Source organism: Notothenia rossii (assembly GCF_949606895.1).
Source record: "Notothenia rossii genome assembly, chromosome: 2".
Taxonomy (NCBI): Eukaryota; Metazoa; Chordata; class Actinopteri; order Perciformes; family Nototheniidae; genus Notothenia; species Notothenia rossii.
Window position 1 is genome coordinate 22270344 of NC_136904.1, and position 19787 is coordinate 22290130.

Below are 19787 nucleotides of genomic sequence, written 5' to 3' on the forward strand. Positions count from 1 at the left end.
ATACATAAACATGTGTCCCCTCTGTGTAAAGAGATTCTGAAAGTTTAGGAAAAAAGATTTGCTCTGGCAAAAAAAGACTTTTTGTCCTGATCCATTTATATAAAAACCTGTCTGAAAATGAGCTGATCAGAATTTGGCCACTTTGTGATGTCATAACGATTTTTTGGGTTGTGTAACCATTAGCCAATAAACAACCAATCACCTGAGTGTTCGAAATGTTGACATTTTATGGGAATGAGCAGAAAATGCAGAGGTCAAAAAGCTCCATCTTAGATTTCTCTCTGAACCCCTCAGTTTGTCCCATCATCCTGAATTTTATTGAGCATCTTAACGACTGTGGACCAGAGAATTAAAAAAGCTGGCACAGTCACTGATATTGATCAACAGTGCTATCAAACCCACTGCAGATATTTTTATTTTGTGCTCGTGGGACAGTAAAAAGTCATATTTATCGCACCTTCAAGTTTTGGAGAATGAAAAAAGATTATATTACTGTTCACATTATATAAAGCCAGTGAGGTTTAATGCTGTAGGGTCGGTGGGGGGGGGTGCAGCTGAGGGCTCTCACACATGTTGTAAACTCTCACTGCTGCAGTCACACAGACACTACACGAGGAAGGACAGAGTAACACAAACCAGGGTTCTGAGATAAATGTGCATCATGGAAGCCTTTAAACTTGGGAGATGTACTCTAAAAAAGTACAGGAAAAACATTGAAGTCACTGTGTGTTTCTACTGATGATATGTGCTTCTAATGTTTTTGTATTTTCCACACACAGGACACAAGACCCTTGCAGGAGGACATGTGTGACTTTTACGCCAGTGAAGCGGCTTACGCCTACGACAACTACTACACTGAGGTGATTTATACACTGCACACACACTAAGTTCATCACCTGCCATTGTATGGTTTTTAAAATCATGCAATTATCTCACAATTAACAATCTGAGTATCTAACCTCACCTCGCCTACTGTGTGTTTTCCTTATTATTTCCTTATATCTTCTTCTCTTTAAAATAATGTGTAAAAGATGCTTGAAATGCATTTTAAGCTGACTATATTCTGCAGCCTTTTGGTGCCCACCAAAAACATTCACCAAGTGTCTAGTGGCCTCTAGTGGTCTCATAAGGTCACTGCACTGAAATGAGACGTATCAAATAAAAAGCAATTCAAAGTTCTGGAATTAATTGTAATCATACATTGAATAAAAAGGTTTCTAAAAAAGGATTAACTCATAAATCCTCTGACGCTGCAGGTGACATGTCGTTCCTTTGACAAAGCGTGTAAACTGAAGCTGAGGAGCAACACATGCTACTGTTGCTACCTGTACAACTGTGCCAGGTGAGACACACCGTGTGTGTGTGTGTGTGTGTGTGTGTGTGTGTGTGTGTGTGTGTGTGTGTGTGTGTGTGTGTGTGTGTGTGTGTGTGTGTGTGTGTGTGTGTGTGTGTGTGTGTGTCTTACTATTCAGGGTGTCCTCCACAGTGAACATGTTTGACTATTTCTTCCAACTGTAATGTTATAATAATATTGTGATAATACAGAGCAGTTAAAACCACATCCTAGATTTCAATGCTGGAGGAACTTCTCCACTGTAGGAAAATCAGTCTTGAATGATGTAATTGAGGCAATTTTTTTTGGCATTAGAGATGTTCTTATTCTGCAGCCAACCGGATATTGATTTTTCCATGAGCTCCTGAACACAAACCTGTCTAGCTTTTCTAAAAGAAGTCCCTCCCTTATTAGCTCAAATGCTGCCTGGAAGTTTAAAATAAATGGTAAAATGCCATGGACATTGCGAGGAATTCAGGGCAAAACAAATTCTTCTGCATATTAAGAACACCTGCTTAGTGATCTATAACAAAAACAACATCCTTACCACGTTAGGATCTGAGTCCTGCTCTCTGCCTCTTGCAGCACGGAGTTCCACAACCAGTACTACGAGTTCACGGGGGTCAACAGCTGCTGGGACGTGATCCACCTGCAGCGCCTGCTCTGGACCGCCGTGGTGCTCAACGTCTTCTGCCTGTTCCTGGGCATCATCACCGCCGCCGTGCTCGGGGCGTACAAGGACATGGTGAGCAGGAGAGGAGAGAGAGAGCTTCTTTACAACAGAGACAAGGAGTCAAAACATAGTACTCTTTGAAGTGAAGGGCAAAGAAAATGATCAGAAAGAACTTCTAAATGCAAGAGAAAAGCAGGTCAAAATGTGTTATTTATACTGGAATCTTCATTTTCTTTTTCTTTTGTGTTTAACTTTTTAATCTGTTACTTTACCAAGGCTCTTTTTTTAAATACTAATATGATGTGTTAAGTCAGAATCAGAATCAAGTTCATTTACACATACAAGGAATTTGCTTTGGTATCTGGTGGTGTGAGAATAAACAATCTAAAAAAGTAAGTTGCAAAGTAGGTAAAAAAAAAAATATATATAAGGATAATTAAGAAATAAGTATTTTTAAGAAACAATTTAGGATTAAAAAAGGATGCTAAAGACAAGTATTTACACCAAATGTAAATGTAACTATACAAATAACCTTAAAAGCTAAAAAACTAAAACACTTAGGACAATGAGTATGTGGCAAGTGTGCAGATATCCGCTTCCCTCAGTTCAATTTCATCAGTAAATGCAGTTCATGATGTTTCAGAGACATGGATATCTCTGATCTCATTTAATTGAATGGTCCTGGTGTTAGGATAGACGTCCATACAGAACATTGAGCAGCAATCATAGTTCATTACTTCCTCTATAATGTGTGCATTTCATGAGTAACTGGTGCACACTCACTCACGTTTTCCTTTGAGCTTCATTTGATAATTTCCCATCTCATCCAAATCCTTTTTATTGTTTCCTGCAGCAGAAGCCCACTCCTCAGACGGCTACCAGCCCCGCACCACCCCCCCACATCCTTTACAACCCTACGCAGCACATGCTCACCTACGCTGGCTACTGCCCATCGGGACAGACTCTGCCCGCTTACCCCAACTATCCGATCCCCATGCAGGTAATGGCCCAGAAATAACCATTTAGGTCCTTTTTGTTCACAGAAGGTAAAATAAAGATTTAAATTAAATTAAATTCAAATAGGCTGCTTCAGTTCAAGGTTTTCTGTGCATGCTGGCTCAGTCTCACTGTGACTTGTTAATACAACTGAGCCATTGTTGATGTTATTATTGCTTTTCCTATCATGACATTTCTGACAAAAAAGGCAGAAGTACTTTTCTTTTTTATATCAGAATCAGAATTAGAAACGGGTTTATTACCAGGTAGGTTGGCACGTACGAGGAATTTGATTTGGTATTGTGGTGCATTCATAAAAGTAAAACAAAAATTAAAAACAGAGATAGCAAACTATTTTAAGAACACTATAATAACATATATATTAGCTGTGGATTTAATCAACTTAAATCCACAGATACAATTTCATTTATTTATATCATGGTGATTTTGTCTGAAATTAGTCCCACAGATGTATTGATTACTTATATTTAAGTGTCAAACTACACAAAGAATAAAAGCCAGACCTCACATTAAAATGAATTTGGTTATCTTTGGCTCTACTTCCACATACACTGTAGCGATGCAGGCTACCACTCCCTGTGTCCCCCTCTCCCACAGCACAACAGCAGCTATCAGCCCCCTGCCACTCCTCAGATGGTCCCTGAGGGGGGGAATGCCTCCACCCCCTGCCCGTCTGAGGAGAACCAGAGCCAGCCCCCCTCTCAGACCCCCAACCAGCCCCAGCCTCAGGGGGGCACCCAGGAACCAGGGGGCTACATGCTGACCCCCAACGCTCCGGTCCTCTACGGCTCCGCCTACAACCCCTTTGAAAAACCCCCACCTTACGCCTGCTGAGCCCCCAGCCCAACACCCGGGGCCTGTTGGAGGAAATATATCTAGACCTTGTCGGACTGAAAGTAGCACACGACATTTCATAGATGACCTTGGAGAGCAAACAGTGGGCTTCACTCTGTACTGATACATGTTTCTGTGTTCGCACTGAGGAGATACAGAGGTATGGCTATGAAGTGTGAGTATACAGACATTAAGATATTTAATGTGTTTTAAGGGAACTGTTTGGGAAATAAACTAATTTGCTTTCTTGAATAGGGTAATAAGATTGGTACACATTTTTATAGGTGAAATCTTTAGCTTCAAAATCAAACAGCTAACTATGGCTAAGTCTGGATATAATGGAGTAAATCCCCCAAACAACACCTTTAAACCTCACCAACAATTTTATTTTGATCTTGTTACCTTCATCTTTACAAAAACGTTATTGTAAATTGGTGATGTGCTTTTATTGGGGAAGTTGGTGAAATTAAATAAAAACAAAATGTCACACTTCTGTAAGCCTAGAGCTGGCCTCCCATGCTAACCTGTTTCATATGCATAATCGTATCGTCGTACACTTGGATATGATCTTGCTAACTTGTGTAGATTGGACTACAGGTCTTATTGTGTATCGTCTCACTTAACTACTGTATTAGTCATTCAAAGGGCTTTCTTGAACAGGAGAGTAAATGTTGACACTGACGTTGCTGTTATTTATGTTTTGTGTGAATTGTGTAATGTGCACTTTTAAAGTCAGTATAATGTATTTATTATTGATGATGCATGATGATTAAACTGCTGTGGGATGGGATCGTGTAGCTGCTATAAATACATAATGTATTAAAGAGGTACCTTTAAGAAATATTTATTCACTGATGCACAATGAATGTCTAGTAAAATGGAATCTCTGATAAAAGGGAAGTGTTGGGAAATAGGATTATTCGCCTGCTTTCCGAGAGTTAAATAGGACAATTATTTATATTCTAATCTCTGGGCAAGAATGGGAATAATTGTATTTACCAAAATGTCAAACAAATTATTTTAACTGTCACATTTTTAGAATCATCAGTACAACTTTTAATAGCAAAACCAGGTGTTTTCATTGTATTACTTCACCTTAAAGAGACTATATATGTGAATAAAACAATTCTTCCTCAAATAAAAAGTTTCAACCTTTGTTCGCATTGAATAAAACATGCGTTTCAATTGTCTGTTTTTCTTCAAAAACCACAAAGCACTTCTTTTTTTTGAAAATACAATTTTACTGATGTTCATACAACTGCTTTTATTTTAGTTTAAATAGCATTTTCACTGTTGAGGGAGGTTCAAACTCAAAGGCAGACTCCTCTCACCATTGTACACATACTGGCAGTTAGTGAAAGTGAAAAATGAAAACTAAAGACCAGTTCAATATACAACACATGATAAAAAATACAATAACTCATCAAGCTCTATATTCTGGCATTCATTCATCAGAAATCTAGAAAATGATACAATACAGAGCGAAGTAAAATAACACTGGAGCCCTTTTGGCATTCTCAGTCCCAATGCTCCGACATTCTCTCTTTTAATTGTGTTTTCATTTGCTCAGCACCTGTAAAATCAAATTAAAAATTGAGTCCCCAAAGATGTACGACCCTTTGATCCATGGATATCGCTTTTAGAGTCTCCCCCTTCAGCTTTCATGATAGGAATTGTGTCTTTGTTATCCAAATGTTTTTAGGAAGCAGATGAAGTGAAGTGAAGTGGAGAGACTCAGATTACTGGATCAACTTAAATGTGCAGGAAACCTCAGTGAGCAGAAGGTAGTGTTTTTCTGTCTTCTATAAAGCATTGTACAGTCACATTATTTACATACTTAGTATATTACAGCGCACTCTTCTTACCCTCAGTAGCTTTGTGGTGCGTTCGATGCAGTGCTCACTCTCTCCTAATGGAGAGGGCACCTTCCGGTCTGTGCTTCTGAGACTAATCTATCATCATGTGATTGAGGATTAGTGAGAATCAGGGTGTCAGTCAAATCTTTAAAAGACTGAAGTACTGCAGAATGCACTGGTGGAAATGCATAGTGTGTTAACTGCAATGCAAAGCATTATCTGTGTGTTACAGTACTGCACCTGTGTGATAGGATTCACCTGTTTGGAGGGAAGCTGCTGCGAAGTTTGGGTTGGTTGTTCTTTGTAGGCACACGGTTGATTTTTAAGGTTGCAGGCAGACATGGAGTGTTGCTTTAGTGGGAGGGGGGAAACCGGCTTCACGCGCATTCCATTGCTACCTGCAACAATGTGCAAAGTTTTCTACACAAAGGGGGCTTCTTGTTAGGAACAAATAAGATTGATTAAGTCCCTGTTCAACCCCTAAAATAATGATGAACCAAACACTCATGGAGATCTGAGCAATGTTCAATGATTTCCTTTGAATAAGGGAAGCCAATAAAACTCTTATGATCTGGTCCCCATTTTTTTCATTTCATCAGATTCTACATGAGCGTGGTCGTTGTGTAGAATGGAAGAAAGCAACACGACCGCAGCTCTGTCAGCGGAGTCACTGTGCCTACAGAGGTCCCGTCAAATCGGATTGAGCACAGGACCCAGGCGTAGTGTGCTGACCCCAGACCAATCATTGGAAATAACTCTAGATAAGGCCCTGTGTGTTCTAATGGGCTCACAAGGCTGTGGTGCATGGGCAGTATTTGAGACAATGTTGTGCAGCATTTATTCCAAGAAATTGTACAGGGGACATTGCTGATTGGCTTATTAACTCCTTATGGAGTCATTAGAGAATACTGTGAATCCCCACTGATGCCTGAAGGCAGCAGTGTCGTCACAGTAACAGGACAGGGTGAACCTGGGCTAAGGCTTTAGCTGAACCCCGAAACCTGGCAAAGCTTTTATGTGTGTTCCAATCTAAATCATCACTGGTCAAAGCTTTTATAAATATATTGGAAATAATCCCCATTGCCTCAATGAACTGCTAAAGTGTCAGTTGCTGTGGTCACTGGCGAGAGTCCAGCAGGGGGCAGGAGTGTGAGCGGATGTCGTTGTGTTTGTGGAGGGCCTGGTCCAAGTCCAGAGGGTGTCCGTTAACACTGACCTCCATGCAGCCGCTGTAGGGCGCCGACACCAGCGTGGACACCAGAGGGACATCTGAGGGAGAAACAACAACAACATGTCATCCAGCAGGAAACAACATGCGCTGTGTAGGAGATCTAACTCTCCAGAGTGCAAACAGCATTAGTCAGTGTGTTGAATCAGAGTCAGCAACCCCGACACGTAGCGCTTTTATCAATTATATAAGTATTTGGATCTATAGGGGGTTCTTTTTCTGTCGACTCAACTCTTTTTGCATATACGGTGCAAAAAAAGAAAGTGAGACGTTTATAAATCGCATACATTTCCATAATTATGCATAATCACCCAGTCATTTTTTTAATTAACTGAACAAGAAGGAGTGAAAGAGTTTTTAATCTTTAAATCATTCAATTGATCTGCTCAAGGAAACTGGATAAAACAAGGCTTGTATGATATTAAGAAATCTAAATGTGCAACATATCAACAATGTTTTGCCACGTGTTCTAGACCAGAATTTACTAACGGAAAATGCATGCCAACACTAATGTCCATATGCATGTGCTCGTTATAAGACCATATTCTCACATACTGAAAAAAGAGAAAATGCCCGACTATTATTGTTATATTTCACTGTGCCGATTTTGAACCCTCCACTTTAAGTGTGTAGCATCTGCACAATACTTTTCCTTCATACTGTGCAAATAAATCCCCACATACTGCATGAATCTGATACATGTGTTTATAGAAGGACGTGTCCTCACCAGGAAGGCCTCCTATAAAGATGCTGGACTGTGAAAGGATGTCAAAAGGAATGTCAGCGTCTTCACTGCGTCCAGCCTTGCCATCGACCAGCAGCAGGGTTTGGTTTCCTGAGAGCGTCACTTGGATGTCATGACTGTCCCCGTCACACAGGGGGGCGGGAGAGCTTGCAATGATGACATCACCTAGTGACACCAGTATATACTGAAAACACACAACAGGTCAGTAAATAGCTCACACTAAGACAACAAACATACACAAGTTGAGCTTTTAAACACTTACATCTCTCCATTCATCGGTGCCGGGATGGTAGTCGGCCAGCACGATGGAGAGAGGGACTCTGTCCTGGTGAACGAGTGCAAACAGGACTCCGATCGCAGAGGTCGGACGCAGGGTCAACTGTACGCTCAGGTTCTGGGATTCTGTAGTGAAGATAACAGGAAGTAGGAGAACAGCAGTTCAAGGACAATGACGGGAGCCAACGAACACTCCCCAATTCAAATGAAACATTAACCAACTGCCATTAGGCTCAGATCACACTCCCACACATCCACACACTGCACCATAGCTGATGTTGAAGAGAGCGAAGCCGGTGCCGGGGAAATACGCTCCAGGAACCTCGCTGCTGAAACACTGCATGTTGTCGTTGGACCGAACCGTTTCTTGTATGGAAGTATCTTCACCCGTCAACCACTTCCATTCCTTCATACAGCCGTCCAGGCGGGGGTTTACCTACGTAGTCAATACAATCTGTCAGTATATAACACTATATCAGTCAAAACTCAATCTCAATGTCAGGCCTAAGGATTCTTTCTTGGCTTCACTCTTTCATCAAGTCTAATGAAAACTGGGCTAGTTGTTTTTCCATCATCATGCTGACAGACTGACAGACAAACCGAGCAGATTGGCTAACTCCTTCTGCGGAAGTTAAAAAACACAAGCACATAGAGATAAACACCTGATTGACGAGGCCGTCCTCTCTGAACGGGACTCCTCCCACGGTGAGGTTGAGTTCATGCATGCCTTTCTTTAGCGTAAACAGATCGCCGTTTACTGCAATCTTCATGACGGCCTCCCTGTCGATCTTAATCACCAGACTGCGCACCTGCTCCTCCACCGAGATCTGGAGAGAAAACAAGAAGACATTTAAAGAAGCGTTCAGCTAATGAAGCTAAAGTAGAAACATATCACTGTTCATGAAGAGTCTAACCTTTCTCCATTGGCCGTCACTGACGATGGGCCCACTGCTGGTGACCCTGCTGACTGTGCCATACTTCAGCTGCAGCTCCAGCTTCCCATGGTGCATTGCAAGCACGATCCACGAGCTGTTTAGGTGACCCCCGGCGAAGAAGATCACCCCCTCTGGGTCGTAGGTGCGGAAGTCAAACTCTGCAGAGAAGCTGGGGAGCAGAGTTTATTTCAATTATCTTTTTTTACGACAAATATAATTGAGAATACGATTAAAGAGGAAAGACCGAACCGGAAAGAAAACCTTTGAGTGACCAAAATAATTTAATCCGCTTTCCACTTGGCACGCAAACAAGTGGGCGGCATTTTCCCAGCTAAAATTAGACCTTTATTTCTAGCTGTAACAAACTTACAGGAACTATTTTCCTTATCACAACTTTTTACTGTGATATCTTGTTTCAATAGTTACTTTATTTTTGCTATATTATTATTTTAATTTGTATTCTATTTTATCTTTATTTTGACCCTGTGTGAATCCTGTTTTTTCATTCTGACACTGTTGCTAAATATTAACGCCTGAAATTCCCAAAGGGGATAAATAAAGTTCTATCTTATCTTATCTTTGTCAGACATCAAAACAAGAGACTGTTCAGCCCGGTGTTTGACTTTATTAAAAACATGCCCATATAAAAACAAAATATCAACAAAAACTTCTAAAAGTATTTGATTATAGGCCAAATCTTCAATTATTTGATCTTCTAATGCAGATACTGTAAATCAACACACGTGCAAAAACAGGTATGGAGTTTATTGCAGGTTCTTGGGCAGCTCTGAGATGCCAGAGAAATACTTAAAGGAACACTTCACCCATAAACTATTATTATTCAAAACCTTTAAGAAAAATGCTTAAGACCTCCTTAGACTAGTCTTCTCATCCATAAGTGAAACTAAAACACTCTTAACAGGACTTACCAACAGGAAGTGTCTTTTTATGAATGTATCTGTCATTAAACTTACTGTTAGGAATGAGTGCAGAGCTGTTGATGTTTTGTTAGGAGACAACTGCTGACAGTGTTGAGCAGCGTAACATGTTCTTACCCGGTTTGAATCCTGCGACGGAATCGCAGCCTCACCACTGGCACGCCGCTGAACATGCGGCCTAGGTAGAGCGAGCGAGGGTTCCTCTTCAGAGACGGCGACATGCAGGGGGTTATAGGCTGTGAAACACAAACAGAAAACTGTGGATAAGGTATGCTGCTACTCCCTGAGAACCATAGGACTCTTAAATTACTTAAAGGTCTTCTATTATGCTATTTTTAGGCATAGATTATAGGTCTCAGAAAAATATATAGAAAACATGTATATGAAGTGTTTTGCTCAAAATACCAAACAGATCAACCATTCTAGCCATGCCTCATACCCCTCTATTTCAGCCCTGTTAGAGAAGTGCTGATTCTGGGTCCGTAGCTTTAAAAGAAAATGCATCCTTATGCAGGAGAATTCTACCCAGATACTCATCTAAATGCTGCCGTGAAGCCAGCCCACATTTCCGATATTAAACGTAATATCGGCAGAAAATCTGGAACAGCTCCGTTGTACCCCCGTTTTTAGAGATTTGGGTACGGAGGAAGGAGAGAGAGAGGGTTTGGTTTTCTGACACTTTGTGAGTTCCCTTACACACCGGGGACACATATTTATGCATAGAAGACATACAAAAGTGCATTTTGCACGATAGGAGATCTTTAACAAATCAGGAATGCAGTAAATAGTTCATATTTAACAACATAGGCTTGAGCTGAACTATGAAATAGCTAGTTGATATTGGCCACAGATCATGTGTTTCACCTTACAGCTCCTGAGGTTCTGGCCCAGCTTCATGCCCTGACGTCCATCACAGAAACAACGGAAACTCCCCGGCGTGTTCAGACACTCCTCTGCACACACACCCGTCTCACACTCATCCACATCTGACGGGTACAGAGCAGGTTGAAGGAGTTTACAAAGAGATAAAATACATGTGAGTATAAAGGGCTACAAAGACAGAGAGTTCATGATGTTATCGTTGAGCGTTAAAAAAACATCTCTTTCCTGTCAACATATCAGGGAATGCAAACAACACTTGAGTCGAGTGGTGTTTGACGGTGACTGGGTGGTATCTCCCCGCTTCATACACAACCGTACATGGCCATGAGAGAGAGCTAGCTAAAAAAACATTAATTCTCAGAGGAGGGACGCAGAGGTTATAAAAGGTCTGGTTCCACTGCCGAGCAAACAGTGAATTCTTATTCAATGTTTTACCAAAATACATAATGTTGTAGTTATTTATCTTAGAATGTTATCTTATCAAATAACAGACAGTATGGCTTTTGTTTTGGATATTCTTAGATTCTTGAATATTATAATGTATTGCGAGCAGTGAGACTTTTGCTGCAAATTTAGGGGGACAGGGTGAGATTAAACTTGTTTGACATACTGTACAATATCATTATGTGTACATGGGGGGCTCTTAAAATCACACTTACTAAAGGTCACTTGAAGATGAGGATTGGTAATGTTGCTCAATGCATATACTGTAAAGCAAGACTTGGTGAGTTTAAGCTGACTGTCAAAAGTGAAAAACACCTATAGCATATCCAATGTGTTAGTTCATCCTGATTGCTGCCCTTTATTTGACCTCATTCATTTCTGACCTAACCGCATTTGAAATCGAAAAAAGGTACTTTCAAAGGTCTGTGTACCAGACCTATGTGAATCAAAGGGTCACTGTGTGTATTTTCCTGTGAAAAAACGGTTTTCTAAGGCATAGAGAACATGACCTGTTACCTAGTTAAACTGAATTTCTCCAAATATCTTTGCATTCCTTTCCTAACCCCTCAACACAGCTGCATCAAGTCCTGCTGCGGCTGGAGCAGTTCTCATGAAACTGTGTGTTTGTTTGTATACACACACTTACCAACACAGCTTTTGGTTTCGTTGTCGTAGACATATCCGATATCACACAAGCAATCATAGCTGCCCTCCTTATTCTCACATCGTGCGGTTCCACACACACCTGGGTCCTCACACTCATCCACATCTGAAAGAAGGCAAAATGAATGTCAGCTGGAGGGGTTGGAGTCTTCTGGGAACCAGAACCAGAAAACCCTAAACGGTTGTTTGTTGTGCATTTGCTCATTAGTGTAAGGAACTACATTTGTCAGACTAAACTGAATTCATTTAAGGAGTTGGAAATTAGAATCAGCCACAAAAGAAATTGCTGGTAAATTCTCGATTTGATTTGTCAAGCCGCGGCTTTGTAGCGTTGGAATGTGGGTGGTGTGTGTGATTGAAAGATATTTGGCTCTTCTTTGTGCTTCCTGCGCCCGGTGATCCCTGACGCTGATGCTGAGAAAAATGCCGTTTATTTTGCAAGTTTGTACACAGACCGTAACAAAACAAAGCCGGAGCAACATTGGCAAAGTTTCCCTTGAGTCAAAATGACCTCATTAATGAACCCAAAGCAGCTTTAAAATTAGGTCAACAGATTCATTTGTTTCAAACCGTTTGTCAGAGTAATACTGTTTTTAAAGTAAATAAATGAGACACTTGTTACAGCACTCGAATCTATGTTACATTACATTGCATTTAGCTGTCGCTTTTATCCAAAGCGACTTACCAACACAAGTTATAATGTATAAGTACATCAGGTTTCATAGAGCCAAAACATTTCAAGTGCTACTCAACTGGCTTTAGATAAGCAAGTCCTTTATTAGTATATAAGTGCTTTGTTAGCAATTCTTAATTGTCCATCAAAGATTTTAAAGGCAATTAAATAGAAATGTCAATGTGTCTTTATCATGGTTTATGTGGGTTAATTAAAGGTTGCTTGCAAAACATGAGTTTGCAATATTGAAGGTGACTAAGGGTCTGTGAGGTTGAAATGTGTTTTCCTTACTTATTACCTAAATGTGTTCTTTATGGAAACAAAATGATAATTATGTCACGGGAGAGAAAAACACTCCCACTGGATTACGGGACTGCAGCCACAGAAATGTTCAAATTGAAAAACCTTATTTTTTTCTAGTGGATTCAAAATTACTAAGACGGACTGATTCAAAAAGTGATGCTGCAGTGACAGTATTGAGGACGTGCTCACCTTTACACGTGTGGCGTCCTACCAACATGTAGCCCTGGCGACAGGAGCAGCGGTAACTGCCCATCGTGTTGTTGCATATGTGTTCACACTCTACGCTTTTCTTGCTGCACTCGTCGACATCTGCAAAAAAAGAGCGTACAGGACAGTCAGCGCAGGAAAAACATCATCATGGGCTGTGAAAACATTAGCTTCTTTGGCTTCTGTAAAGCTTTCCCCAGGAATTCAGGATCATCTTGTGTTTAAACAGTTTCGAAGTTTACTTTTGAAATACTGAACAGGAGCCAAAGGGGGAAGTTTGATACAGTTTGAAAAGCTCACCTAAATGTTCTATTTGTACTTGTGTTAAACACTTGACAAATAACGTACAGCCTATGTCATAGTGGCTCTGTTGCAGCGGAGTGTTTAGGAAGAGTGCGGTCATCAAGTGGAAAGGCTTAGGCCGAGTCAAACCGAATCTGTCGGGGTTTCCTCTCGCAGTAAGGTGGCAGGATGAGTCACAGTGGAAATGATGCTGTGCCATAAACCAACCACTTTCCCTCTCACTCAGTGTTTCTGTTTGTAACGTGTTTTTCAGTTCCTGCATGTAAACTTAATATTTACACCTTCTCCTTGTAAAATGGAGTTCTTGCTGTGATTTCCAATGTAAGCCTGCATACACAGTGACTAGCTTTGACCTCTAATGAGACAAATAGATTGCTGTTGTGAGTTCCCGCACATGCAGCTCAAATTAACCTGACACACAATTCACACATCATTATGAGCTGCAGCGGCAACAGTTGATATTAAAGAGGCATGTCAACAACAGCAGTTGCAATTGTAAGATAAGAGCGAAAGGCAAAACTAGGTTAGAGTTCTAAAAAGGTCAAAACAAAAAACTTCACACGAACATAATTAGAAACAATTAAACTATTTGACAATTCCAGTAAATGACTATTAGAAGTGATGGGAAGTCAGATCTTTCTATCAGTTCACAGGACAGGCTGTCAGAAAGAAAGTCACACAGATTATACACAGATTATGAAATGTATTGAGTGAGGCTGGAGATGACACAGAGTGACGGTGCACAAATTCAACCTTCAGCTCTACCACACACTGTCCAACTGTTTCCATAGCGATGACAGTACCTTTCTCACATCTGGCTCCTGCCCAGCCTGTGAAACAGTGACAGAGGAAGTCGCCCTTTTTGTCCTCGCAGCGCACTGTACCGCTGGGATAACAGGGCGAAGGGGAGCACTGATCCGGTATATCTTCAAGTCAGAGAGAAACAAAAAGAGGAAAACACAGAGAAATGGGAGGGTTAATTCGGATTTAAAATGTAGTCTGGACAAACCAGATGCATACAGGGATTATAACAGACTGGATATCGACACCAGACAGAGGAAGGGCGCCTCTTATGTTCTGCACATCAGGAGTTCAATATAAATAACTTTATGCTGGCTAAGCCCTCCAGCCTGATATGCACTGATTCCGTCCTTCCCGGCATACCTACCCTCTAGCTAAAAACAAAACCAATGGATTTTCAACTTTTCTGAATATCTGTTTTTCCTAATACATATTTTCACTTACACAAGCTTTCATGCCAAGCTTGTGCAAGTCAATCTTTTCTCTCTCAAATGCAATTTTGTTTTCCTAGCAGTGGAGTGTGACTGCTCGACATGTCTGGGCATGTTAGCTGGAGTTCAGAGAGAGTGGGAGACCGTGTGTGGAGAGAATTAGGGGAACAGCCTGGAAATAAGCTCACACGGCACAACATTTCCAAATGATTGATGTGCAACGCGGTATAATAAATGCCCTTATGCTATTAGTGACTGACTTTTATTAACAATTCACATATGATCACATATCACACTGACTGCTGCAAATGGTGGCAACATTAAATCATTATAAATGGCATGCTCCTGGTGTGAGAGGTTTTGGAGACGATTTCTAATAACGGATAATAAAAACAAACAAGAGGTGGACCTAACAAAAGGGAAGGAAAAAGGAAGGAGGTCACCAAATGAAAACACAGAAACATGAACAAACATCTGTCAGCTTCTAAGGGGAGGGTAACCACATGACTCTCACTTGTTTTGTAGGCTTACAAATGTAGAGGTCCTATGTGCAACTGATTTGATTTAATAAAGCAGACACCATGGGCTACCACAATGTCCATTTGAATAAGGCCCCCCAAGGTTTACAGGAACAATTATTGTCGCTTTCAGTAAATGCTAGACGATGGGCGTGTTTGATTATTCTATTTTCTGCAAAAGAACCAGCAAAATATGTGAGTGTGTAAACTGCAGACTAAGGGAACAGAAACAGGGAGGAGGAGTGGGAGAATAAATAGTCTCTGCGGTGCTTTTGGCATGGGCAAATATGAAGCTGATACTGTATGTTTTCATAACATGACATGTCTGAATAAAAGGAATGTCATGATTGCTTTAAAACCAGAATACCACCCACCATGAGTCTGCAGTGAGGCGAGAGACAGACGGGAAGAGAGTTGCAGTGAGAGAAAGAAAAGTGATGAGAGAGAGATAGCCGCTGAGCTGCCGTGTCATGATGCTGCAGCTGAGTCATGGAACCCCCCCCTCGAGGTTCCTCAGCCAATAGCAATGAAGCCGGTTGCTCTCTTGTATCCTCATGCAGCAGAAACCCCGTGCTCCACTCACGTCAGTCGTTTTGTTTCACGTCACTGCTCCACTAAGCAAGCTCAGGAAGAGGCTGGTGCAGTCACGCAGAGAGAGTGAGTATGTGACGACTAAAGGGGTGTGTCCCCCATTCACCAATCTGCAGCATCACTGTAGCAAAGTGCTGCAATATTACTCACAGACACCTATACATCACACAGCTCACTCTTCAAAGTCACACACTCAGGTGTGTCACGCTGCAAGAACTGACCTGGAGTTGCCTAAGAAATTCAGCATTTCCTTTCAGCTGCGTGCTTTCTTTTTCTGCCTATAGAGTGTGCCTTAGTTTGATGCAGAGGGGTGATACTGCAGTGCAGCCCAACCCCACACTGCAACCTCTCTCTATACCTAATACTACTTACACAGCACAGAGAAAAGAAAGAGTGAAAGGTGAGTAAAAAACACTTCCTGCAGTTCTGCCATCAAGCTTTGAAATACATTGTTAGACAGATAAGAGGGCATAAAACTTACTATGGACACACGTTATCAGATCCTGTTTCTTCTTTTCAGCATCTCCAAACTTCTCCATACAGGCTAGACAGAAACAAACATTAAAATCAAGACCGGATGTTATCAGTAGAAATGAAAACATGTATGCAACTTTGCATAACTTACCTAAATACTTGGGATAGAAGTAGTCCTAAATCAGGGGGAAGAAGTGGAAAAAGAGGAGAGAAAAGTTACGTAGGCCTATTAAACACAAATTGAAACAGAACAGAACATTTGTAATACCTATATACGGTTAGTACGGGAAGTTCTGCTAATATTTGACGTAATCTAGGATTTGTTTTTGCTTCATGCCTTATCTCTGTGTTTACACTCAGGGGAGTGCAAAGAGACTCATAAACAATCGTTAATTCTGACAGGTGTGTATGTGTTTAATGTCTGGAGAGAGATTACAACATGATTTATCTGTAATCTGTGTGTGTGTGTGTCTTCTCTCTAACGGGTGCGGCCCTTTGCCAAAGGCTCCCTGAGAATTCTCTGCATTCCTGATAGTAGTAGCATCCCTCCCTCCACCTGGCTGCAGTCCTTCTGAACATATAGGTCAAAACCTGGGGATGATCTACCAATGTGAAAAATGGCTATGGAGGCACAGAGATTTGAGTGAGCTGTTGCTGCAGCAGGAGCCAGAAGAATTAGTTATCAGGAGCATTTTACACAAATCAGATTATAACTCATATTTGCAGCAACAAATCATTTGCAGCAGTCAGTCACAGCACTAGTTTGGGGCTATTAGTAAACTTAATTCTGGCATAATAAAGCACTTTTGACACCTTTTCTTCCACCTAACAAGTGAGAGACCAGAAACACTGCATGCTTGCGTGTGTAGCCAAAGATAATCGTGAGTATCCAGGAACACCCTCTCTCTGCAGAGCCAGAAAGCTGCAGCAGTAGAAGAAAATGCAGAGTCAGAGACAGGCCCTTTCAGAATGAATAATTCAGCTATGAATGAGACTGCAGCTTTGTGGCACGACATGGTTTAAGACTACAGGCACACTATCACAATTCTGATAGTGATGTGCGTCCAGCTGTCTCAAACTGACTTCACCTTTTTCCCAAACCCAGCTCAACTTTGCTTTAATCCTCTCTCCCTCAGCTTCCATGTCAGTCCACTGGGCTAATCTTATGAGTAATCTCACATTCATCGATTGCCTCATTCACTCTTTCGCTGCAATTCAAAGCATCAAAACTTCCTGAGGGCCGCCATCATTAGGGAGCACCAGCACATTGCCAACAAACAGGTACCGTTTTTTTTTTTTTAATCCCTCACTTGTAAATCAAGCAGTCGGAAAAAAATACATTCAACACTGTCAGGATACACTTGTTGACCTTATTTCTTGAAAGCTAACAACCCAAAGGGGTTTGGGCAAGAATAACATAATATAACTGCTCAGTGACTACACACAGGTGTCTGTATAGATGTTTTCTATGACATTACATAATTTCTATCTCTGGGCCTGTTTGCATATTCAGCATATGTTTTACATATTAAATAGGTTGACATTCACATGGATGAAGAGGCTTCTCTTTGCATTTATTAAAGCAGAATGGAAACTAATCTGCAGTATAGGGCTATACAGTATTAATGTGAAATAGTGCCATTTTATTTTGTGCAAGTATGAAAAGGAGTGCAGTGTCTTCACTGAAATTGTATATCATAAACTAAGGCTTAGTCACGCTGATTCAGTGTCTGTCAAAGGAGCAAACAAAAGAAGAGGGAAAACATGCCAAGTCCTTGACATGGGAATGGGAATAGTATGTGCACTGACAAGTATGAGGACTTATTGGAGCATGAACACCACGGGGCCAGACAATGAATCATTCTGCTGTTGCATCATGAATTTACTGTCAATATCAACTTCATGTCAACAACCAACATTGCAACTTAATGTTTTCAAAATAACACTACTATTATGGTCCCATTTCAGGTAATAGTGTTTTGAAATATTACCAGACCGTCAACGACTACTTTTTAGTACTGACTCAATTGCAGAGGATGGTAGTTGGGGTGTTGTAATGGTGTTTGGGTTGCAACTATGCAACCTTAGACTAAATACCATAACTTTTTAGTGGCGGTTTGGTGCAGAAATATATAATATACTCACAGTCTCCGGGTCGTTCTCAAATACTTCTCTGGCCTCCTCTTTGGAGCACTTTTCCTCCACACACTCCCTCTCCAAGTGCCCTTGCTTCGTCTCCTCGAAAACTTGATTTGCTCTCCTGTGTCTGCTCAGAAACTGGTTTGCCTCTTGGGGAGACAACGAAACTAAAAAAAGACACCCAAAAATACATGAATTCATCTACAAGAGCAAGGGAAGGTCAAACAACTCAGGATTTAAGCTATATTTTGGCCCTCAACAACGAAAACATTTCATGAAGGTTGCTAAAAATATACAGTTGAAGCCGTTAATAACATCATCATCAGCTACACATGTCAAAGGGGACTTAGCGAGCTAGCTAGCCACCTAGCATGTGAGTGTTTACTTACTGCTGTCGGACCATCGGACAACCAGCACGATTAGCAGGGCTGCCGATGAAACGCACTTGGTCGGGGTCAGCAGCATTGTTTCACCGCTGTGTCTGCGCCAAGCTTGAGAAACTTTCCTCCTGCTCCGTTTTATAGTCCCACTATCCCCCTCTGTGTGTCTCTCAATGTCACCGAACCGAGGCTAAGAGCGAAACACACTGCAGGTATTCAGGTACTCCTGAACGGTGCTCCTTAACGTTTTGATGCGAAATCCCCTAAACTGTCGTGAGTTTTTCCCGCATGTTCTTTATAACACAGGAAAACTAAGCAACCGTTCTCGTTTTTCTGCGGTGCTGCGCGTCCCCCATAGCGGTCTGTACTTTATTTTGTGACCCTCCTCTCTTGTGTGAGCCCTCTCTGGCCGGGCTAAATCCCCACTCTGCGGAGAAAGACAGCAGCAGCGCGCCTCTGTGCTTCAGTAGGGGGAGCAGCCAGGAGTTTGTAACCATGCCTCCCTCACTCCTTCAGAGAGAGAGAAAGAGTGTGTGTGTGTGTGTGTGTGTGTGTGTGTGTGTGTGTGTGTGTGTGTGTGAGAGAGAGAGAGAGAGAGAGAGAGAGAGAGAGAGAGAGAGAGAGAGAGAGAGAGAGAGAGAGAGAGAGAGAGAGAGAGAGAGAGAGAGAGAGAGAGAGAGCGAGAGAGAGAGAGAGAGAGAGAGAGAGAGAGAGAGAGACTTGTTTTACCTGGATTATACTTAGTTCATCAACTCTTCAATTTTGCTGCTTGTAAATGTGGGATTCATTGTAATTGCTTCACAGACAATAATCATTTCATATAGATTAAACTGCCTAACTGAGTGAAAGTTGTTCAATTGAAATGTTGCTTACACATTAATGCATCAATAATACTTATCTAGCAATACATATAATGACAAGGGGCCTGCAAGGGGCCATTCTGCATATTGAATATGACTAATTGTATCTTTTTATACCTGAAGTACTATGCTGATAGTATTTTTAATTTGTGCCATTACAATCTTAGTAACATGTACTATCTAATCTAAAGGACATGAGAGCTTCTTCCTCTACTTTAATGGTGTTGTCATTACAAAACGCTCAGTGCCGTTATTTCACACCCATTTCTTATTTTTCAAGTCA

At 41.3% G+C, this 19787-nt stretch overlaps 2 protein-coding genes across 2 annotated transcripts in view; one reads left to right on the forward strand and one right to left on the reverse strand.

Annotated features, from left to right (window-relative positions):
• The window catches only part of tmem255b (transmembrane protein 255B), a 20723-nt gene extending 14202 nt beyond the window's left edge, over positions 1-6521 (forward strand). The window contains exons 6-10 of the mRNA XM_079662681.1: positions 780-860; positions 1257-1342; positions 1919-2078; positions 2860-3006; positions 3621-6521. Coding sequence (XP_079518807.1) covers positions 780-860; positions 1257-1342; positions 1919-2078; positions 2860-3006; positions 3621-3857 — 711 coding nt within the window. The 3' untranslated portion in view covers positions 3858-6521. The remainder of the gene's footprint in view (positions 1-779; positions 861-1256; positions 1343-1918; positions 2079-2859; positions 3007-3620) is intronic.
• Positions 5075-19160, reverse strand: gas6 (growth arrest-specific 6). Its single transcript, XM_079664217.1, has 15 exons — positions 18654-19160; positions 18271-18431; positions 16277-16301; positions 16133-16195; positions 14114-14236; positions 12990-13109; positions 11808-11930; positions 10700-10821; positions 9953-10071; positions 8877-9066; positions 8625-8789; positions 8230-8398; positions 7949-8088; positions 7669-7870; positions 5075-6982 (listed from the first exon to the last, which is right to left on the reverse strand). The coding sequence occupies exons 1-15, from the start codon at positions 18727-18729 to the stop codon at positions 6831-6833; spliced, it is 1950 nt and encodes a 649-aa protein (XP_079520343.1). The 5' UTR covers positions 18730-19160; the 3' UTR covers positions 5075-6830.
• Positions 19161-19787: the final 627 nt, after the last annotated feature.